The sequence below is a fragment of the Prionailurus viverrinus genome, chromosome C1 (assembly GCF_022837055.1).
Source record: "Prionailurus viverrinus isolate Anna chromosome C1, UM_Priviv_1.0, whole genome shotgun sequence".
NCBI lineage: Eukaryota > Metazoa > Chordata > Mammalia > Carnivora > Felidae > Prionailurus > Prionailurus viverrinus.
The window spans coordinates 67375923-67400490 of NC_062568.1; the positions used below are offsets into that span (position 1 = coordinate 67375923).

At 40.2% G+C, this 24568-nt stretch overlaps 2 protein-coding genes across 2 annotated transcripts in view; one reads left to right on the forward strand and one right to left on the reverse strand.

The window, feature by feature from the left end:
* ITGB6 (integrin subunit beta 6) overlaps positions 1 to 24568 on the forward strand; it is a 77678-nt gene that overhangs the window by 47845 nt on the left and 5265 nt on the right. The window contains exons 12-15 of the mRNA XM_047872752.1: positions 5525 to 5747; positions 8291 to 8388; positions 13600 to 13719; positions 19324 to 19490. Of these exons, the coding sequence (XP_047728708.1) occupies positions 5525 to 5747; positions 8291 to 8388; positions 13600 to 13719; positions 19324 to 19490 (608 nt within the window). The remainder of the gene's footprint in view (positions 1 to 5524; positions 5748 to 8290; positions 8389 to 13599; positions 13720 to 19323; positions 19491 to 24568) is intronic.
* Positions 22188 to 24270, reverse strand: LOC125173515 (oxysterol-binding protein-related protein 9-like). The gene is given in 3 exon segments (XM_047872753.1): positions 22188 to 23120; positions 23122 to 23404; positions 23407 to 24270. Coding segments are annotated over 3 exon segments (1674 nt in total). The 5' UTR covers positions 24056 to 24270; the 3' UTR covers positions 22188 to 22378.

The following is a 24568-nucleotide window of genomic DNA, read 5'->3' on the forward strand; positions in this document are numbered from 1 at the left end:
TTATGTGACAGATACTAGATTAGGCACCGGGTATAATAAAGATGAATAAGGACATGTGTGAAGAACGCTATGGAAAGGGTAAAAATGAGAAATTGCTTGGAAAATTTTTAAGATCAAAAAAATGTTGGGGGCACCTGGATGGCTCGGTCGGTTAAGCATCCGACTTCAGCTCAGGTCATGATCTCACGGTCCGTGAGTTCGAGCCCCGTGTCGGGCTCTGTGCTGACAGCTCGGAGCCTGGAGCCTGTTTCAGATTCTGTCTCCCTCTCTCTCTGACCCTCCCCTGCTCATGCTCTGTCTCTCTCTCTGTCAAAAATAAGTAAACATTGGGGCGCCTGGGTGGCGCAGTCGGTTAAGCATCCGACTTCAGCCAGGTCACGATCTCGTGGTCCGTGAGTTCGAGCCCCGCGTCGGGCTCTGGGCTGATGGCTCAGAGCCTGGAGCCTGTTTCCGATTCTGTGTCTCCCTCTCTCTCTGCCCCTCCCCCATTCATGCTCTGTCTCTTTCTTTCCCCAAAATAAATAAATGTTGAAAAAAAAAATTAAAAAAAAAATAAATAAACATTTAAAAAAATTTAAAAAAAAAAAGAAAATTTTTAAATAGCAGAAAAGTATATGTTTTAACAATCCTTTGCACATGGAAAATTGCTACAGTTTAAGACCTAGTCTAAGAGTAGTTTAAGAATAACTATTATAAAGTCATTCTGATATATATCCATATATTTAAGTATAATCTATCTGCATAAGAATTATAAGTGTGTTCATATTCTTTAAAATGATATAAATTTGTGTTACAACTGGAATATTAACTAACTGCTGAATTGAAGCTCCCAATGTATCCCTTTTTCACAGTGTGTGAACAGGCAGCTTTTCAAAACAGAAAGCCATTATCTTTAAAGAAAACTAAGCAAGTTATGTTTTCAAACCACAGTGTCGGGAACATATAAAAGAGACTGATTCTCGGGAAAAAAAAGGCCTGAGAAGAGCAGCCTCAAAGAATTCCAGGCTCTTTGAAAAAACCGTGTGATGCCTTTAGAAGCGTACCTCCATTTCATTTCTTTGCGGTGGCTCTTGCTACCAACAAGTTCCTCCGAGGCCGCCTTCTTTCTTCTCCCCAGAGAGCGAAAAATTTAGGGTCTGTCCAGACTGAGACACTTTTCTCTCCCCTTTCATTCAGAGGTCTATTTCCTTATTTAATGGGTGTGTTTCCAAACCCATATCAGTTCTCTTCTCACTAGATTGCAGGCAGGAGACAGCCTGAAGCCTGCGGCTGTCACCATGTCTTGAACAGAATATGCTCCACAGATTCCCAGATTGCATCTCTCATAAAACTCTTTGAATAAAATATGTTCTCAAAACATTTGAAATTACCTTTCAACAAAATTCTATGTGCAGCCTAATATGATATGATAGCAATAGTACCCCTACCTATATTTCACCCTTTAAATCTTAAATCAAAGAATTGCAGAGCAGTGCTGAACTGTGCTTAGCAACACAGTTCTTACCGTTTCTTAATGGTCTTCTACTGCATTTGGTACCACGTATGCACACGGAATTGAACTCTTTAAAAAGAGTGGACTTGATCTGTGCCTCGTAGTTTGAGAGGTCTGGCAGTAGGGCCTCTCTTTGTATCAGATACAGTGATTGCTAGAGAAGTTCTGTCTAGAAAATGCAATTATTTCTGCAGTTGGACTAAGAAAACTTCACCAATGCCAGGTTCCTTCATATTTGGGGATACTTTACAATTCTCAATCATTACTGTTTCTCAGAAGCTATTTTGTTTGTAGCAACATCGCAAAGGATGTTACTAGATCATTAGTAACTTTCTCTTTAAAAAGGTGTAATAAAAGCAAGTACTATTATTCAAATTCAACAAATAGTTGTGGAGCACCTACTAGGTGCCTGGCATCGCATTTTGCGCAGGGATGAAAACTGTGACTGGCTCTGTGGTTACTGTCGTTTGTAACAGAGGCCAGAGTGTGCTAACGATTCACTTCTCGTGCAGATCTCTCTGATTTTACAACTAATTCGCCCTGCAATGTGCCACTTCTCTGAAGGGCTATTACCACAAGGTTCTTCTTCGTATACTTTCTTTCATCCACCTATAAGTACTCCATTGATTTATTCCCTTGCCCAAATTCCATTAGTCCTTTGTATTTTGATTCTAAGAGACGGGAAACTAACAGGCAAAAGGCATTACAGAAAATACTTCCTGCCATTATGCACTTACAATTATCAGTCAATGGCATTCCAGAAAGATCTATCCCTCTGAAAAGAGCCTGACCATTTTTTTTATCTTTGTTTATCATCTTGCCTCTGCATGAAGCCATTGTGTGGGTCTTGTTGTTGTTTTTGTGGTTGTGGATATATGAGCAGGTACTTTAGATAATTGGTTGCTTGTGAATATCAACTAGCAACGATATGGTGGATGGTTCTGGAAAGCCCACAGAAAGGTTTCTAAATTCTGACAGAAGCTCTTGGAAGAGTTTTCTAAATTTCTGCTAAATAATTCTCTTTTTGTAAAGTTTATTTATTTATTTTGAGAGAGAGAGAGAGAGAGAGAGAGAGAGAAAGGGGGAGAGAGAGAGAGAATCCTAAGCAGGCTCCACACAGTCAGCGAGAAGCCCAACGTGGGACTTGAACTCATGAACCATGAGATCATGACCTGAGCCAAAATCAAGGGTCAGACGCTTAACCAACCAAGCCACCCAGGCGCCCCTCTGCCAAGTAATTCTTACATGCAGTGATACACTTGGGCATTCACAAAGGAAATGCACATTTCATTTGACAATATTTATAAATCATATTAATTTTCTGGAATAAACTTCAATATAGAAATCTATCCCTATTTTGAGAATAAGTTTCCCCTTTTGCTGAGGAAGGAACAAAAAGCAATTGTAGTTTAGAGGATAATTTAGATGAGACATGTCTGCTGCAAGTTCCCATGTGTCTCCTCCTTCAAGCAGCTTTGCTCTGCCCTGGGTTTCTGCAGCTTTGCTCTCATTGATCTCCTACCTCTCAGTTGACCTGGTAAGATCCTTTTTTCTGATCACATTTTAAATGCTGATGCTCTCTAGGGCTTTTTTCGCTCTATCTGCTTTCTCTACCTGATCCACAACAGCTTTAATTGCCACCTGTCTCTGATGGATCCAAACCTCAAAACTCTCTCTATAGATATAGATACATAGATACATATATCTGTCTATTAGAATGTCCCACAGGCCCCTCAAACTCAACAGAGCCAAAAATGAACTCATCATCTTCCCCACCCAAAGATGCTCTTCTTCTGCTGCTTCAGAACAATGTATTCATTCAACAATTAAGCACTACTCTGTGCCAGGCACCACGGATAAGGCAGCGAGCATGAGCTGGCAGCCTCCATTCCAGGTCAGTAAAAAGGTGCACCGTTCACTGAGCAGCCCAGTCTGGTTACCTGGGGAAGATTCCATCCCTCTCTCTCTTCCCCTCTCCCTCCACCCTGGCAGCAAGTACACTATGCCCTTGCACTATTCCAACCCCTGAACTGTATCCCCTTTCCTCTCCATCCCCACTGGCACTCTTAGGGCCTCATGTCTTCTCGCCTCTACTGCTGCAACACCTTCCCGAGTGGTTTTCCTATCTCTCGTCTGACCCTCTCTAATGCCAGGATATTACCAGACACATATCTATTTGTTCAGTCTCTCCTCTACTTAAAATTCCATAATTGTCAGGATAACAGGTCTTACTTTAGTCCATAAAGCTTTTCATGTGATTTCTGTGATGTGATGTGATTTCTGACTTTCCATGGATCTTTCCAACCCCCGCCTCCTCCAACCTCCCCTCCTGCCACAGCTCCTGTGCACCATTGGCTCTGTCTATATGAAACTACTCTGGGTATCATGCAGGTCACACAAGGGTCACCTGGGTGGCTCAGTTGGTTAAGCGTCCCACTACTGGTTTCAGCCCAGGTCATGATCTCACAGTTTCATGAGTTCAAGCCCTGAATCAGGCTCTGGGCTAGCAGCTCAGAGCCTGCTTAGGATTCTCTTTCTCCCTTTCTCTCTGCCCCTGCCCCACTTGCACTGTCTCTGTCTCTGTCAATAAATAAATAAAACTTAAAAAAAAAAAAGCCGGTCCCATGATTACACACTTCTGTCTTTTACCTATGCTTTTTTGTCTACTTAAAATGCATATAAACATCTTCTACCTTTTATCTGTATCTTCCAAATTCAGCTCAAGCATCACCTCTTCTGGAGAGGTCTCCAAATCTCTGGTCCAATTTGGAAACTCTCCTTCTGTGTACATAACACTTATCACACTGCATTGTATTTATTACTGGTGGTATTTATTTGCCTGTCTCCAACACTAGCCTATAAGCTTAGTGACCTTATTTAATTTTGTATCTTCATGCCTAATGCAATCTTTGGCATATGATATATGCTCAGTTAAAGTTTCTTAAACAAATGAATTTGTTGAGCACTCACTGTATGCCTGCAGGACATCTAATTGGTGAATGTGAAGTAGAAGATTTACACATTATCTCATCTGACCACACCGCTGTAAGATTTTATTCCCTCTATTTGATAGATGAGGCTTTTATGATCACTCAGCTTGAATGATGTAGAGGTGGGTATTACCCAGGTCTGTGCTGCATCTCTATCTTATGGTACCATAATTAAAAGGAAAAAATTGTAAAAACAATTTAAACACACACACACACACACACACACACACACACATAATCATACCCCACCTCCCCACAAGTTGCTGTTATAGGCTTCTGGATTATCTCATTTCATCTGGCTCTAAGTTCTGTTTGATATAACATCAGGTAATCAAATCAGTCTTCAGTTAAGAGACCAGATCAATAAATATACATACTTAGCAAAATTTGTTCCATAAAATATATCTATGCTCACTGCTTCCCCTCCCACCCCCACTTAACTTTTTTCTCATTCTTCTTCTTCAGTCTTTCTAATGGTGTTTAAAGGCAAAGAGAAGGGGCACCTGAGTGGCTTAGCCTGTTAAGTGGCCGACTTACGTTCAAGTCATGATCTCACGGTTCATGGGTTCCGGCCCTGGATCGGGCTCTGTGCTGACAGCTCAGAGCCTGGAGCCTGCTTCGGATTCTTTGTCTCCCTCTCTCTCTGCCCCTCCCCTGCTCACGCTCTGTCTCTCTGTCTCTCAAAAATAGACATTAAAAAATGAAAAACAGGGGCGCCTGGGTGGCGCAGTCGGTTAAGCGTCCGACTTCAGCCAGGTCACGATCTCGCGGTCCGGGAGTTCAAGCCCCACGTCGGGCTCTGGGCTGATGATGGCTCAGAGCCTGGAGCCTGTTTCCGATTCTGTGTCTCCCTCTCTCTCTGCCCCTCCCCTGTTCATGCTCTGTCTCTCTCTGTCCCAAAAATAAATAAACGTTGAAAAAAAAAATGAAAAAAAAAAAAAAAAAAAGAAAAACAAATAAATAAATAAAGGCAAAGAGAAAAGATGGTCCCAGAATCAGAAGTGGCGTGGGCCCTAAGCATCACCGGGTGTTTGTTTTACAGATAACGGCGACTGTGACTGTGGCGAGTGCGTGTGCAGGACGGGCTGGGCGGGCGAATACTGTAACTGCACCACCAGCACCGACTCCTGCGTCTCAGAGGACGGGGTGCTCTGCAGCGGGCGAGGGGACTGCATCTGTGGCAAGTGTGTTTGCACGAACCCGGGGGCCTCTGGACCCACCTGTGAACGTTGTCCTACCTGTGGCGATCCCTGTAACTCCAAACGGTAATGTCTCAACTTCCCTTGGTCTCTTTACTCGGACCTCATATTGCTTTTGGTGGGTTTGTTCTCCGAGCATCCGCCCAAATACACAGACCCACAGGGCCCCTGTGATCGTCAACCTGGAACGTCAGTGTCCGACTTGACTCTTTCTTTGTCCTGCTTATCCAGGACCACAGTGTCACTCACATTCCTGCTAGAAACAAGCCTGGGGAAGCTGAGCTGATGTCCCACACTGATAACATCAGGTGGCCTTTCACTTACAATACCAGCCACACAGAAGGAATACCCTGGAGGTAGACTGAGGACATCCACATTCAGTACCTTTTCAGGGAAAACAGACAAGCTTCTTTCTTATCTAGAAGTTTAAAGCTTGACCTTCCTGATTCATTCCTATCTATAGACTCGTGGAGGCAAAAAGGCAGAAAGAGGATCTTGGCTTTCCATTTCTTCCCTCTGCTTTACCTCTCGTGCCTTTTGGCACCTCCCTCTGGTTGTCATTCTACACAGCTATTGTGTTTTGTATTTTCTTTTATACCAGATGAACAACAACAACAACAACAACAACATGTTTTTGTTTTCCAGTAAAAAAAAAATCTATTCCTTTGGTTGCTAGCTAACTTCTTCATGGGTAGCGGGGGCAACATTTATAGGTCAAACAAAGCAAGTCTCCAAATGGGCTGTGTGATGACACTGCAGAATATAATTTATTATACAGTGAACACTGCTTAAGCAGTTCATAGTTTCGTTAACTCAGTACCCAACATGGTAACATTTGCATTTCCAGTGTAAACTAAGTAAGCAAATCAATATTCACTCAGTGACTCCTCACTGTTCAGGTGTCAAAACTTCTCTGTCACTGTGCCTGGACATATGCCAAGAGATGTGTGGGGACATAGTTAGACTTAGTTGAACGGAATTAAATGTAAAACGTCCTTTCAGGATGTTTCTCCCGTTATTTATCTGCTTCACCTTCTCTGTAAACATGATTTAATTTAAATCTGGTTTATATAATGTGAAATTAACAAACCAGGTAGTTTGAATTTGAGGGATCAGGTAATCTTCTTGGTGTTTATGTTAGCTTTAAGTGTTTATATTAGCTTCGAGATGTGTCCATTCTTCCATTTATTCATTCATACATTCGTTTATCAAATAGATATTAAGTACCTACTGTTCACCAAGGGCACATAATGATGACTGAAACGGTTATAGTTCCTGCCATACCAGGTGCTAAGAATCTAGTGGGAAAGACAGACATTTTTAAAGGTAATTATAATGATATCTGAGCTGACAGTTACAATAAGGGATATAGAGGGGACTGTGGCACTATATGGCAGGCCTACCACCCTAGCTTGGGCAGACATCAATGAAACATACAAACGGTAGAGGTTTTAAGGGTTTCCACAATGTCCAGCAGACCCCTGCAAAGCCACTCTAAGTAAATATATAACCTAGATAAATGCAATATACTTGCAATGCAAAGGCAATTTCCAGACAAGACTTCTCTCCCCACCCCCACGTAAACTGCTGCTTCTTAGCCCTTCCTATAAAGGAATTCAGAGGTTTGCACTGTAAGGGAACTAACTGGCAGGAGTCAGGGAAGGCTTGCCTAGGGCACTGCAGTTTCAGCTGATACTGAGGGAAACACTGGTGGCACGGCTGTGGGGAATGTTTCCAGTACTTCCAAGAGCATACATTTGCATGGCCTGGGGAAGAGAGAGAGGCAGGATGATGAGTGCCCATAGTAAGAGAACTTTGGCTGTTTTGGATTACTCCATACAGAATCTGGTTATAAAGTGATTTTTAGCACAACATTAATTCAGAGTCTGAGTTTTACTCTGCTGTGGAGACATCATTAGAGAAGCTTAATTCCTGGGCTATGTTCTTGAAAATACACTTTTCTGTAAGTAGAGTTCGTTTATTAAAAAGCCCACATTAATGGGGACCCAAGCTGTAACCCCAGCTTTTGAAAATATGCCTATAAGGCTTAGACTCATTCAAAATAGCTACAGACAAGTGAATCTTTGAAATAGCCTTTCATGACATGTATGAATTCTTAGAATTCTTCTCAAAACAGATGGTTTCTGTTAAGAAATTAAAACTTTGTTTAGTCATGAATCATATTTTAACAGCATAAACCTTTCCCAGGAAAATGTAAAATGAACAACAACCACCAAAAAAAAAAAAAAAAAAAACCCTAAATCAAACACCAAAATAAGTGTGTCTTATTATTGGGTTTTGTTTGCTTGTTTGTTTGTTTGTTTGCTACTTAACCAATCAGAAACAATTATTAGAGATAAATGAGGATAACAGCTACTGTCAAGCCTGGTTCAGAAAACACTGATTACTAAGTGGAATCAGAATAAAGCCGTTTCCTCTTGAACATCACTCAAATATCTTTCTGAAAGTAACAAAAAGCAACATCCTTTATGAGACACTCCTACGTCATGAGCCATAGTAACAGCATTAAACCATTAAAGCAATAACCCAGCTACATATCTGTTTTCCAACAACATGAACTGATAAACTCTACTGAATAATGTTCACAGGAGCTGCATTGAATGTCACCTGTCTGCCGATGGCCAGGCCCGAGAAGAATGTGCTGACAAATGCAAACTAGTTGGTGCGACCATCAATGAAGCAGAAGGTTGTACTTGTCTCCAGTTGCTTTCTTTTTCTTAACATAGGTTTTGAAAGACAGAAACGCCGTGAAGCGCTTTTCAGTAACTCAATCTCATTTGAACCAGGGCATTAGTTCAACACTAGTTTTGTTGTTGTTGTTTTAAGTTTATTTATTTTTTGAGAGACAGCGGGAGAGGCAGAGAGAGGGAGAGAGAGCATCCCAAGGAGGCTCTGCACTGTCAGCGCAGAGCCTGACACGGGGCTAGAACCTATGAACTGTGAGATCATGACCTGAGCCAAAACCGAGAGTCAGATGCTTAACCGACTGAGCCACCGAGGCGCCCCAGAAGCATTAGGATTTAAGAGTAAATGCATTCCGTAAGGCTAAAAACATGATGGCTTGGGATACAAGCAATTTAAAGTCATAGCTATTCTATTTGGCTTCAGCTCTGTTGGCAAGTTCACCTCTGCTTCACAAAAAACAACTGCAGAGAATTCCAGAATGCTATGTTTTTAATTAGAAAAGAAGAAAATTTGAAAAACAGCTAAATGTTAATCTCTTAACCTGAAATCATCCTCTATCATCTGATTGCCCTATTTGAAGACAGGACAAGGCAAAGTATGATATGGGTTTCCTGAGAGCAAGCCTCAGGCACAAGGCAGTTTCTGGTTAGTAGCCGTTTATTCCTCCACCCCTTCTCTGTGCTTTCTGAACATGAGTGTTACATGGCCACCCTTAATTCCCTGTTGCCTCACTCCCCCAAAACAAGAAGGGCCTGTTATCTTTAACTGCTAAGCAAATTCTGCTCTTGCTTTCACCTGTCATTTTAAAATTTAATTATTTAAAATAAGATTCTTTTTAAAGGCAAAATGTCATCTCAAATACTTAAATAGGTTGTATTTTAGCTGGCAAGGCCATTTAAACAAATAATTTGTAAAGAAGATGCCTGACTCCTCCTGAAGGGCCAATCTAGGGGGATTAGTTTTTCCATCATCCCAAGCTCTCTGCATTCCCATCTTGCTCAGGCAGAACCGCTCACTGCCCTACACACATGAGAGCAGTGCCCAAGATGTATCTCAGGCGAAGTGCAATAATCAAGACAATTTATGACACTCTAGGATACATATCTTGAAGAGACAGAAATAAAGAAATTAATTCATTTCCAAAGAGGAATAAGTTAGTGGCATTTATTGTTTTGAAAATTACCTACATTGTTTCAAAATTGAGATTTCTGACTGTGCACAGTTGAATATGCCTGCACGGAGGAGAATGATTAGTGCTCATAAAACTCCTCTTCTGTTCTTTTCTGGTGACTAAAGATAAATATCCCGAATAGCCATAAATTGGACAAGATGGTGTGTACCTTACACTAATACTGAAAGCAGGATACAGTAAAAGCACTGAGGAAAGTAACATTTGTGGACCGTCCACATTAGTAACTAGTTCAAAGTCAAAGCATATCCCCGGGCTTCATTTCACAGCAAACAGTTGAGATATTTAGCAAGTGTTTCTAAGAAATGGCTAAAAATTGCAGAAAAATGTCCTGCAAATTACTAGAACACCATTCACCAGCAGCATGGGAAATCTAATGTGCTAAGGAGAAAAAAGGAATAAACCTTGGAAACATGTAAGTCATGAACAGAGTTGCTATATTTAAATACACAGTTTTCAAGTAATTATCATAAATTCTTGGATTTCAGAGGAACACTGGGCCTCAAGTGGCATTTAAAATATTTGCATTATTCTTTTTGTGTAATTAGATAAATTATCTTCAAAATAGGGGAATACAATTATTTGTAACTCAGAAACTGAAAATATTAACTGGATTTCTAATACCATTTAAGGCACTAACCTTGTTGAATTTAAGAGAAAAAACATATTTGTCAGCCTGTGAATTAAAAAGTTAATTTTCTGGGGTGCCTGGGTGGCTCAGTCTGTTGAGTGTCCAATTCTAGATTTTGGCTCAGGTCATGATCCCAGGGTCGTGGGATCAAGCCCCATGTCAGGCTTTGCACTGAGTGTGGAGCCTGCTTATGATTCTCTCTCTCTCTCTCTCTCTCTCTCTCTCTCTCTCTCTCTCTCTCCCCCTTTACCCCTCCCCTGCTTGTGTGCTCTCTCTCTAAAATAAAAAACAAAAATAAAAATTTAAAAGTCACTTTTCTTTTTCTTTTTTTTTTTAATTTTTTTTTTCAACATTTATTTATTTTTGGGACAGAGAGAGACAGAGCATGAATGGGGGAGGGGCAGAGAGAGAGGGAGACACAGAATCGGAAACAGGCTCCAGGCTCTGAGCCATCAGCCCAGAGCCTGACGAGGGGCTCGAACTCCCGGACCTCGAGATCGTGACCTGGCTGAAGTCGGACGCTTAACTGACTGCGCCACCCAGTCGCCCCTAAAAGTCACTTTTCTAATGAGACTTTTATGAGTACTATTTCAACGTATGCAGTTATGTCATTGATCACATCACCTTGAAATTATCATCATGTATTTGCTCTCACATAGGGTCTTCTCTCAGCCCCACCTTTTCCCGACAAGGATATGGAGAGTAAAGTAGAAGAGCAAAACTTTATAATCCAAATACATCGTTCCTCAGCTCTGCTGTGGTACTTGTGTGAGCATTTCTAAAGACATGTGGCTTAACTTTTCTCATTCCATTTTAGTGAAAGACCCTTTTTAATCTACCCCAACATTCATGTACTCAGAGCATTGTTACTCAAAGTGTGTTCCATGAGAACACTAATTCTAAAAGTGTTGAATGGAAAATAGCATCCACGGTCATATAAATTTTGGAAATGGGGAGCTAAGCTTTTTGTTTATTTTGCGACTCCTGAAAAAATATGCACATTATATTAAATATGCATTGTGAATTTTCAGGAGAGGCATAGAAGGAATTGGAGTAAGGAAGGATTCCCAAACTTGTTTGACCACAGAACCCTTTTCTTTTTCCTTGGGAAACTTGTTTCTCTGAGAACTACTGACCCAGCCCCAAAGCACAGGTCCTAAACACATAGGTGTCTTAATTCAGTGGTACAGATGGTTTATATTTCTATATCCTTCCTGGACCTTCCCGGATGCTGGCCTCCTCACCCCCATTCTCACATTTCTTCCTTTTCTAAGTATAATTTCATGGACTGCCCGAGACCTTATTTTCATTGTATTATTCTGGAGCAGCACTGCTGGCACTTATAAAGGAGAGTAAAAAAGAAAGGTCCATTTCTTAATGAACAACAAAAGAAAACCTTAGCAGCTAATTATGCAAATCTTCAGCCCAAGCTGGACTCTTTCATTGCACATTCAATAATGCCATTTTAATACCCAAACACTACAAAACTGGCTAAATCTAGTCATAACAGTCATGAAAAGGAGTGGTGAAGTAATTAAAGCAAGAAGGGAGTCATGACGCAAAGGTCATATTAACAGTTCCATTAAAAACTTAAATAATCCTAGTGAAGTAAATTAAGCCTCCCTGTGCTTCAGTGTAGCTATTTAAAAGAAAATAAAAGAGCAAGATTAATATTACTGAAAGGAGTATTATAAGCTATCCACATATTTTCTACCTTAGAATAAAATGTTCCGTTAAGTAAACTTGGGAGGAAGAGTGGTTGTGCACAGTCATGGTGGAGGGGAGGAAGGGGAGAAAAAACACTCTAACAAGAAAAAGCATATTCTCCAAGACTTCATGAATTCTAGTTAATTGGAGTGGTTTGGTAGGAGGACATGTGGTAAAGGTTATCTAAAAATGACCAAAATATGAATTATATATGCAGTGCTATTGCATGAAATAAATGCAATAAATAAATCCCAGGTGATTTACATGATCATAAACATTTGGGAATGACCAGATGAGAATGATTTATAATTCGACTTCTTAATATTCTTATGTAAATAGATGCTTCTAATGGATTCAAAAGCAATTTTTTCACTTAAATTTATCATCTGAAATCTTATTAATAATGGTAAATGTTTTACTCATTCCTTTTTTTCATAGATAATATGAGCATTCTTCTTATAGACCCTGATGTGAGGTTTTTATCTTATAAATTAAATGCAAAACCAACTTAATATCTTCCTTTCTGTGGCTACAGCATTGGTGAACAAAAAATAGCATATTATTTACTTGGTTAGAATCAGAGGAACACATGTAGATTCTGTTTTGTTAAAGCTCATGTTTAAGCTAATGGGAAAAGTTATAGATCTAGCAAGAGTATGTCTAAGGTTATCTGAAACTGTCCCAGTTTCAATATTCTGACTCACTGTGTCATCATACACTAATATTGGATCATATGTCAAAATTTTAGGTTAAAATAAAACATTTGTTCCATTTACAGGTTTCTGAAAAAAGTGTTTGTATCATTTGTATCAAAAACAATATCATTACAAAGTCTCCAACTTAGAAGATAGGAGAATTTTAAGCAAGATTTTTTTTTTAATTTGGAAAATGCTACATAATTTTGGCATAGATACCAAACCTCTAAAACTTCTGATAAATGGTACTAACATCTTGGATTGACCATTTTACTATATTTTCAGTTTCTGTATGACATTCATTTTCTGCCTCTTGAATAAGCTCGATAAGAGTTTATTTGAAAAAGATTTGAAGAAAACTGGATTACGTTTGTTTTTTAAACTAAAAAAGGGGGTTATACTGAATAGTAGGCAAACTGTCAACTGGGTTCCTTTTAATCTGGGGTTTACTTTCATCCTACTAGTCCCTGAGCACATAAGACTTCAATGGCCATTTCCTGATATTAATGTATATTTACTGTTGTGACAATACATGACCATCAACTTGACTGTGGGAAAGGCCCCCTTAGAAGTATCAGTATCAGTTTGGGCTGTGCAGTCTTTTTCTGAAATGTAATCTAGGCTTCCTCCCAGATGCTCGCAGCCAAGAGGAACATACAGCCCTCTCAATGCCACAATCAAGGCCATTCTATTCCCAAAACATCTAGACATACCTGCCTTCAAGTACTTTCACTCTATTGAAATCCTGCTCCCATTAGTTTGATAAGTGCATTTGATGGTCAGTACTGATTGACCACACCTGGAACTGTTCTTCTGGAACATGAGTAGAAACTAAAACCTCAGTGGTGGGAAAAATCCTATGTCCTTTTGATTCCTATTCTGCAATGTCAAAAATTCCTATTTGCATATTAAAACTCAATGCCACTTTGCTTTAAAAATAATCTCTTTTGGAATCTCATTTAATCTAATGAATGACTCCTTTATCTGCAGATTTTTCAAAGGATAGTTCTGTTCCCTGTTCTCTGCAAGGAGAAAATGAATGTCTTATTACATTCCTAATAACTACAGACAATGAAGGGAAAACCATCATTCACAGCATCAATGAGAAAGGTGGGTGGCATGCCTTCTATTGTCAATGGTAAGTGATACTATGTGGGGGAGGAGGAAACAACCACAAAGACACTTGGGGTAGCTTTCCACGAAAGGCATTTCCAGAATTTTGATGGAGTGCTTCTACTTTCCCAGGGATTGAAATATACCTGTTGAGAGGTTTGATATGGTCCAATGTCTGTTACTTAGACCACAAAACATGATGAGTGCATTTGTACCAACCATCATCTCCCCAAAAGCTGGCTGAGGGTTTGTAGAAAGATGGACTGACTGAATGCAATGTAAGCAAAAGGTATATCTTTAAGAAAGGCTAACAGGGAGGAGCATAATACTCTAAAAGGATGAGATTTGCATCAGGCAAACCTTGGTTCAAATCCTGCTCTAACCACTTAATAGCTGCTTGACATTCTGGAAGATACTTGCCTCTGAGTCTCCTCATCTGTAAAATGGGAAAAATAATAGTACCATCTTCTAAGGGTTGACTCAAAGATTAAATGGAATAATGCATATAAAACATGTGCCAATTCATAACCTACAACAATGGGTCATTGAGTCAGAAAAGACATGAAACATCAAATGAAGAAGAAAGTGATCCACAAAGGAAGTCAGGGTCCTTAGCTTCCTAGGTTTTCAACACACCAGCTCATGGAGTTTGCTTAGGACCTGGGAAGTTCTCAAGTAAAAATCTCGAAAATCTCAGAGAGAAGTTTATATTGGGTAGAAAATAGTGGAAAAGATACTTTTGTCCAGAAGTTTTAAATTTTAGTGAGTATCAGACTCACCTGGGGAGCTTGCTAAACTGCCTGCATCCTGAGTCAGCAGGTGTGATGTGTGTCCCAGGACTCTGCATTTTAACACTACTCTGCTACAGATGGCTTCCAGACCTCCCTGCCTGCATTCTTAGATATTCACAAGTGCCTCACCTTTTCTGTCTTCAATTAATGACGTGTTCCTAAATCTTTCTGGCAGAAATGACACCTGCATTAAATCAGATCGCTCCAGCTCTCGTCAGCAACCTCTTCCTCCTCCTACCCCCAAAAGCGTGGAGCCTAAGTTCTGCCCCAGACAACAGCAGCAAGGGAAGGCTAGCAGGCAGATGTATTTTGTTGTGTGTGCTTGCTTATCAGTGTGTCAACAAAGTAGTAACTCCTAAATTTGAAACCAAGGATATCAAACTGCCATCACTAAAGTGTGTAAAAACGAAAGCAATACCAATGTAACCAAAAAGTAAGTTCAAGATACTATAAACCAACCAAGAAAACATGATTAGAAAAATATCACAGTATAGTATTAGGGGTCAAGGGGAGGCAGAAGTCAGCACAATACAAGATACAAGAGTATGATTGTGACCTTGGCCTTGAAGCTCAGGTGGGCAGAGTGCACCTGGAGACTTGCTCTTGAAAATCTCCTATGAATCAACTTCTTTGAAATGCATATATAAAATGCTTTGTAGAGGCCATTAGTTAATGAAATTTAAGGTGAATCCTGCTGCACAAAGAAGAATTACTTAATACAAAAAACCTGGCTCCTCATTATGTGTTTTATAAAGCCAGATTCGTGAACTACATCCCCCCAGTCCTCTACTTGTAACCATGGCAGTGGCTTTAGCAAGTTCTCGTGAAATATAATATTGATTCCATTGGAAAAACGAGTTTTAAGCAACAAAAATGAACTTCCAGAATTGTCTTTAATTCAGGGGCTTTTGTATCTGGTAGGTTTGATTTTTATTTTGAGTGTATGTGTGTGTGTGAGTGGGAGGGAGAGAGAGAGAGAGAGAGAGAGAGAGAGAGAGAGAGAGAGAAACATGCCTTTGGCTGACAAATGCCCCCTCATTACTGAACCATTGGGTTTGTGTGTGTGTGTGTGTCTGTGTGTGTGCTTCCACACAATCTGAGTGGCACATAAACATGACGTCCTTCTGAAAGCACTCAGACTCCCTGATGACTTTTTATTAAGGCTTTTTATTCTCCCTATGCTTTTGTAGTAGTGAAAAGTGAGGGGAAAATTACCTCCCTGAGGCTTAACAGAAGTCACCTGACAGCTGCAAAGATGCTTCTCCTTGGCAAGATTCATGTTCCTAGGTAGGCCCCGAGCTTCCAGGGGCCCTGAGGGCAGAGTCTGCCCTGGAATCTGCAGGCCCTTCTCACAGCTATAAGACCAGAGAATCCCATGGCGGGGGATCAGAGGCAAGGATAGAAAGGAGGAAGTGGATGCTAAGGATTCCCACAGTCCTACAGATTTAAATAGAAACCAAGTGAACAGTCAGTATCAGGGTGTGTGTGGATGTAGGGACAGCTTTGCTCATCTTTTTTCTTCCATCTGGAAAAACTTTCAGAGGATAAGAGCCAGTCAAGAAATGACATTTGAGGGACACCCGGGTGGCTCAGTCGGTTAAGCGTCCGACTTCGGCACGTCATGTTCTTGAGGTCTGTGAGTTCGAGCCCACATCGGGTTCTGTGCTGACAGCTCAGAGCCTGGAACCTGCTTCGGATTCTGTGTCTCCCCTCTCTCTCTGCCCCTGCCCTGCTCATGCTCATGCTCATGCTCTGTCTCTCTCTCCTTCAAAAATAAATAAATATGCAAAAAAAAAAAAGAAAAAAAAAAGAAATGATATTCAGGAGACTTCCTGGCAGGGATGTGGATGTGGATTTTACACCCACAGGTTCCAACATGGAGGATCCAGGTCCTTGAAGTCTCGAGAATAGAAAAGGAGGAAGAATGTATTTGCATTTTTAAGAATAGGAATAACAATAACAGTAATAGCTCTCATTTATTGAGCCCATACTAATGCCTTATGCCAGGTATTGTTCTATATGTTTTACATGCATTAATTCTTTTAGCCCCCTCATATAACAACCATATAAAGCAAGTATTGCTATTATTTCCATTTTACAGATAAGGAAATTGAAGCAGAAAAGTTTAAAAATGTGTTAGGTCTTGCAGCAATTAAGTACCAGTGCTGGTTGGGGAATTCTGGCAGGCTGGCTTAGAGCCCAGGCTCCTAACTCCTGTGCGATACTGCCTCCCACTGGCTGTACAATCATAATAAATACTGACTTCCAAAAAATATGTTACATCAGCATCAATAGAAAGGTCATGCAAACCACACATGTAATTTAAAATTTTCTAGTAACTGCACCAAAGAGTCAAAATCTGGTGCAATGAATTTCAATCACATGTTTTATTTAATCCAGTCTATCCGAAATATTGTCATTTAGCAATACCCAAACTATTGACATGCTTTATTTTTTTCCAAACTAAGTCTTCACAATCAGTGTGTATTGTGTACTTACCACACCACCTAATTCAGAAAAGTCATGTTTCCATGCTCGGTTAGCTGCATGTGACAGAGCTAAAAGTTTGGACCTTAGAATTAGGTGGCAGTGGCCGGGACTCGACAGGCAATACTGCACACCGTGGTGGAGATGGCCCTCTTTTCCCACCTAGAAATATGTCTTCAGTCTGAGCATTTCAGGAAAAAACTAAAGAGAAAATATACAGTGGAGATTTCTATTGTGTGATACCTGTCCTGGTACTTGGGCCGAAATCTTTTCTTGAGAAATGTATAATTTCTCAAGGTATAATGTATTCTCAATGTATAAATGTATAATGACTCTAAGTTCTTAAAAAATTGTCTCTGCCAGGCTGTGCCTGTTCCTCCTTTATTTATTCTCTGCTGGAGAGCCCTCCTAATTCACATTCTGGTGGCAGGGTCCTAGTAAGCTTCATCTTGCTTTCGGCAAGAACATGCTATGATGCCCCATCCCAAACATTTCATTGTCAAAGATGCAGCTAGTGTATATTCTCACTGACACACGCCTCCCACTTTCTTTGCAGGAGTGTTGCTAACCTCTTAGAAGCAGCCATGGTTCGTCTGCTGTGCTAGAAACAGTCTTTAGATCTTCATACTGGAGTCGCTATTTCATTAGCTCCTTTACTTATTTCTGCATAATCTCCTTACATGGTTTTTTTGTCCAAAGAACAAAAGTGTCTGAGGCCAAGCATCATGCTGTTGTGGGGTCATTAGTCCTGCTCAAATTCAGATCAGTTATAGATCCTTACCTTGAAAGCAGCATCACTCATCCCATGTGTATAACTCTCCTGATTAAATATCTAAAAGCAATAAGAGTTAGGCTAAACTAAGCATGATTCATTTCCTCCCCAGATACCACAGATTTGCCTCACTTCTTGCAGAGGGAGGCAGATATTTAATGATAATTTTTATGTGGGATTTTTTTCCTCGTGAAAGCAAGGGGAGAGCTTAATTATAATGTTTCATTAAGAAATGTATCATCTCTCAGGCATATTGCAAGAATTATTAGTCATTCTGCTGTCAATGAGGGAAGGCACTGTGTAATTGTGAAATTATATTAATATCATCAATAGAGTCAAAATAACATTTCATAGAATGTTCAAGTTGAAAGGACTATACAGAAACTTTAGTTTCCCAAACTTCCCTGAAGATAAGAATCACTTGGGATACTGCTAATAATAAAAAGTCTGTGGCTCCATCTAAGACCCACTGAATCAGAATCTCTGGGCTCTAGGAAGCAGTGGATTTATTTATTTATTTATTTATTTATTTATTTATTTATTTATTATAAAACTTTTAAACATTTTTATTTATTTTTGAGAGACAGAGAGACACAGAGGGTGAGCCAGGGAGGGGCAGAGAGAGAGGGAGACACAGAACCCGAAGCAGGCTCCAGGTTCTGAGCTGTCAGCACAGAGCCCGAAGCGGGGCTCCAGCCCACCAACTCTGAGATCATAACCTGAGCTGAAGTCAGACTTTTAACCAACTGAGCCACCCGGGCGCCCCACTGGAAGCTGTGGGTTTAATAAGCATAAGCACCTGAGCTCAACCTTATCCTCAGGGAAGTTAAGGGAACACTGAAGTCCTACACCTTTGTTTGATGGATGAAGGTCCTGGAACTCAGAGAGATCGATGGACTTGATGGATTTCAGAGAGCTACATCAGATGGGAATTGAAACCATCTCCCCTGACCCCAGTCCAGGAACTTTCTAGGACACCAGAGCACTACATTAGTATTAAAATAAAACAAATAGCCATCATTGTCTTCGATTAAAAAAAGAAGCAGCGGCTAGTAGTAAACTTCTCAGGGGGTGGGTTTTATATAATTCTGAATATAATCTCCTAGACAGTTTATGTTTCAAGGAAATCCATAAAAAAGCAATATCATGTGTTTGTGTGTGAATGTGTGCACACATACACATTTCATTTCTATTCTATCATGTATCCAGAAGAGACCATTTTTAGGAATTAAACTATAGTCTTTTTCATGGTCCTTTACATGTTCTGTGTGTATGAACCTCATTCTTGGATTCTAACTCTTTTTGAGTCAGCCATTCAAGTATATATCCATTTGCTTTAAATAACAAAACTTTATCTTTTGTTCTACTTCATAGGAATAGGGCTATCTTTCAACAAGTAACTCATTTTTTTTTAATTCATCAAAACAAAACTTGTTACAATTTTCCCTCTACTGGAGAAAAAATATAGTTGGATATTTTAATGAGAAATCTTTTCTCTGCCTCACAAGATTATACCAAATATTCTTAATATAATTTTCTTTGTTTCCACAGACTGTCCAAAGCCCCCAAACATTCCCATGATCATGTTGGGGGTTTCACTGGCTATTCTTCTCATTGGGGTTGTCCTCCTGTGCATTTGGAAGCTGTTGGTGTCATTTCATGATCGTAAAGAAGTTGCCAAATTTGAAGCAGAACGGTCAAAGGCCAAGTGGCAAACAGTATGTAAACACTTGGGGGCTATCCCTTGTCTCCAGGAGAAAGTGACTCATGGAAGAGATGGGTGTCAGCTTTCTTCTGCTCTAAAAGAGAGTGATTTCATTGGTTCTTTCCCTACCCTTCTCACCATGTCCCTAACAGCTTTGATTTGTTGAGGACAAAGGAACCCAGATAGCTATTTGGGACCCAAATAACGCTCATAGCATACATTTGTCTCTCAGTGCAGTAGGAATTTCCCCCACTCTGAAGAGTCTCTTGAAACTCCTTATATACTGTTTAGGGACATAAAGGAGATACATTTAATCATTGCCACCAGGAGGATCATTCAGGCCCCTCTTGATAAAGCATAGGTGCTGTATCTAAACACTTCCATAGATCAGTTGTGTTACAGCCAACAGAATAATGTTCGTGAGTAGTATTACAGTTCATGACAATTTCCATAGAAATACTCATTACCTATAATAGGTTACAATGTCAAGTTGAGAAGACCTTTTAAATATCATTCAGGTAGTTCTTCTCAATAACAAATTTTAAACAGCTACCTGAAAAATACCTAAAAAGTGTCAACCTTTAAGTACGTATACTCAATAGATATAATTTATGTGTCTCCCCTTCACAGTAGACAAACACAAAACAGGACTCCAATTTTCTGTGTTTCTTTTCCACAGGAGAGATAATTACATTTCTAGAGGGCCATAGAAACAATTTCATGGTTTTAATTTCATCTTTCTATTTCTAATGGTGTGCCAGCTATCTACTAGCAATTATCTTACACTGCTGATTCTAAAAACAGTGATTTCACTGGAGAAAATACAGGCAAACATAATGCTCTTTTGTGTTCATCTGCCCCAATAAGTTGATATTAACATTTTTTTCCCTCTAATTATATAGTGATATCCTCAATTCTTAAAGCAAATGGAATTTCTGTTTTGGATAAATTTATCTTGATAAAGCATGTTTATATATCATGCAATTATTTTGAAGTAATGCTAAGATACAGTGCAGGACAATGGACAACAAAAATATTCAGCTACTTCATCTTCCTATTAAAAATGCCTTTAGACACAACAACCATATTCAATGCATGGATCTTGTTTCGATCCCGATCTGAACAGTCTGACTGTAAAAATACATTTCTTGGACACCTGGAAGGAGGACAATATAGACTGGATATTAGAATGATAGCAAGGAATTATGATTAATTTGACTAGGTAAGATAATGGCATGATAACTTTGCTAGAAAATATCCACATTTTGAAGTGAAAGGAAATGAAGATTAGGTTTACTCTGAAATAATTCAGCCAAAAGAGAGAAGGGGATAGTGGGGCATCTGGGTGGCTCTGTTGGTTGAGCGTCTGGCTCTTGATTTCAGCTCAGGTCATGATCTCACAGTTTGTGGAGCGAACTCCCTGTCAGGCTCTGTGTTGACAGCATGGAGCCTGCTTGGGATTCAGTCTCTCTCTCACTCACTCTCTCTCTCAAAATAAATAAATAAACTTAAAAATTTTTTCACTTTAAGAGAGAAGGGAATAGTGAAGCAAGCGTGGCAAAATCTTGATCATTGTTGAATCTGGGTGATGAGTCTATAGAGGTTTGTTATACAGCTTTCCTCTTTTGTGTATGTATGAATTATTCATAATTAAATAAAATGCTTTAGGAGAGTAAATTTGGATTTGCAATGAGGATATAATTTATCCGTCCCTAACAAGGTAAAATGTAACCTGCTAGATTAGTCTGGTGACTTAGAACATAGTATTATGAGGCTAAAGTTAAGGGCAGTTAACTTCATCTAATCCCCCAGCCGTGGGTGTTTATAACTCTCATCAACTGTCAAGCAAATGCCTGACAATGGTCAAAAGGACAATCAGACAGGGGTGCCTGGGTGACTTAATCGGTTAAGTGTCCAACTTCGGCTCAGGTCATGATCTCACAGTTTGTGAGTTCGAGCCCTGCGTGTAGGCTCTGTGCTGACAGCCTGGAGCCTGCTTTGGATTCTGTGTCTCCCTCTCGCTTTGCCCCTCCCCCACTTGTGCGCGCGGGCGCGCGCGCGCGCGCTCTCTCTCTCTCTCAAAAATAAATAAACATTAAAAAAAATTTTTAAAAAGAGCAATCAGGCAAAAGAATATAATTAAGTTGACACAAAAAAACCCAAATAGCCATAGTTGGTTGAACACCACCACCCTGTGAAGTAGTCTAGATAATCCCATTTTGAACGTAAGGAAATGGATGCTCAGAGAAGTTAAGGGACTTCCCAAACTTTTTTTTTTTAACTGGAAAAATTACTTTATGAAAGCACTGAGTATATAATTAAATATAGTGCAGCATTAGATACAATTTAATAATAGTCTAATTCCTATTAATAGTCCAAATCCAAAAAAAAAGTTGTTACAGGTGAGGCCATGACATTTCCTAACACTTGATTTTAATACATTGCACTAATTTTCTAAAACAACTCAGAAGAATCAATATTTATAGTAGATGGAGTATTTATGAAAAATCTGGCATCAGGTATATATTTATATATGTGTTACATATATATATGTAGAACCCAGAATTATATGAACTATGAAACAGCCAAACTGGTATGTAAGGTTTAAGACTGGGATTCATAAATGGTTTTCAAAGCATGGGTTTGGGGAAAAAGCAGACATCTTATTTTCAAAACCTGAAGTTTTTCTCAGGACTGAAGTCACAATTGTAACTGCCACAGAAAAGGAAAAAAAGGGAAGTTTTTCTTGCTTTAATTGTTCATCTGCATCAGAAAGTCCAGTATCCCTGAGATAGGAACCACTGCAATAAGAAGGGAGTGAATAGGTTCTCCCAAAGGAAGATTGGTACTTAATTATGCCTATTGCCCTGGTCATCAGGTGTAAACATTGCATTTCCCAACCTAATGCTTTGCAGCACCAAGACTTTTCAGTAATGGTTCATCGTAAACCCAACATTCTCCATCTTCATGAAATAACCTTGTCTCCCACTGAATTTCCTTCTCTTTCCTTTCCTGGGCTTCTGCTCTTCGTCTTTCTCCAAGTCTATGCTTGTCTTCAGTTGCCGCATCAATGTCTCTGATTTTTAAGTTGAAAGTGACATCCTTCCAAAGGCAGTGGGATTCATACTCATTCTGATCTTCTAACTTCCTCACTTTCTTCTTAATTATAGGCAACTTGTTGGTATCTATAAAAACTGCATTTTCCCCTGTTGCATATTTTGCATACATTACACCATTCCGTTCCCCTTCAATTGAGCAAAAAGATTTCCTGTCATTTGGAGAACTACAAAATCTCAGCAGTAATTCTGTGCTTCTTGCCCCACAGAAAGATTTAGTGTGGAAGACGATATTTGCACTATAGCCAGTTTTGGAACAATTGATATTGCATTCTCTACCTAGTTCCACCCAGGGCACTGTGAGGACAGACCTTCCATAACCATTGGGGAATGTAAGAATGTAATGTTCGTCATAATCTAGACATGAGACACAGCCCTGCCCTATGTTGTGCACCCCAATCGACATCCCAAGGAATTTTGATTTGGTCCAGATATGAGCGTTGAATTGTATCTTCTTGTTAAAACGCTCAGCATAAAAAGCTGAAATGGGTGGATGATGGGAAACCTGCTCAGCCATGAATGTCACAGTTTTTGGAAACCCAGGGAACTGGTCCTTCTGAAACTAGCTCTGAGTTCTCTTCAGTATCATTTGGTAATGTCCAGTGACACTGAAAGATTTCACCCAAAATAGGGTTGTATGGCTTTTTGGCAACCAATCCTTTCCTTCCTGCGTGAAAAGCTGAGAGGTACCATTTCACAACCTGAACCATTCGATCTCTGGCATCCTTCTGGTCACTAATGCTCACAAACAGGTCCGGATGTGCAAAAAAGTCTGCATACATTTCTAACAGAGATCTTCTTTCAAGAATAATGTTGGAAGAACTACCTTAGTAAGATCCATTCCAAGCCTAACCTGTGACAAGAGATGCCTGACAACGCTCTTGTGCTCTTCCATGGACCCTGCCTCCCCTTCATCATCTCTATCCTCATGTGAATCAAAGAGGTCAGCATCGCTTGTTCCATTGGACATGGAAGAATTAAGTGACTCTGTGCTATTGGGGCGCTTGCGACTATTTCCTGAGCTGCTGTTTGTCAAGACAGAGGCAGATCCACAGGAATCTATTAAGTGCTTTGGGGATGAGCCACTTTGATGAAATTCATCAGCATCATAGAATTCATCTTTGCTGCTAGAATAAGAGAACTCAGGGACAGTATTTGGAGACAAGTTGACATGGCTTGGAGAAGTCAAACTGCTACTAGGTGGTGAGTGCCCACTGCCTGTACTATTTGGTGTTGGAGTCTGATGATGTCCCAAGGTAGCTAATACAGGTCAAACTGGTAGGGAAGATGGATGCTGCCCTGGCTTACACAACTGAGCAGGTTCTGGAGGTAAGACAGTCTGAGTAGGCATTATTTTGATCACAGGTTCCAAGGGACTAGGTTGATATATTGCATCTACAGGATTAATAGTACTTTTAGCAATCTGCAGCAACACAATGCAGTGTTTAATTGATTTTACCATGCTATTTGTTGTTTCTTCAAGAGTTTCAATTTTCCTTCTCTGTTCATCATCTTTGCAGTTTTGAAGTTTATCATCAAAAAGCTTTAATTGTTCTGTCAAGATTTGTAGGTAAGCATAGGCCTCTGTAAGTTTCTTATCAAAGTCTTGGACACTAGGAACAAATCCTGAATCCAAACCCCCAGAGGGCAGCGGAAAGGAGGCAGGGAGAGAGCGACATTCACACCCACGGCCTGGCCCAGACAGGCAGCAGGGACCCTGGGGACTCAGGGGTGTGGGCCGGCCCCTTTCCCAGACCCTCTGGGTCTACTCACTCCACAAGTGGCCAGCATGAAAGCCATTCACCAAAGCCCCCACCCTCTGTGCCTCCAGGGGGGGAACCAGGGGCTGCTTCCAAGCACCCCTTTTTTTTCTCCCCCAGTCTGTATCCCCCAGAATGCAGTGAAGTCTGTCCACTCCAGACTTCCCAAACTTTTGATCCATGCTGGAGCTGAGATCCTAACTGCAGCCTTCTTC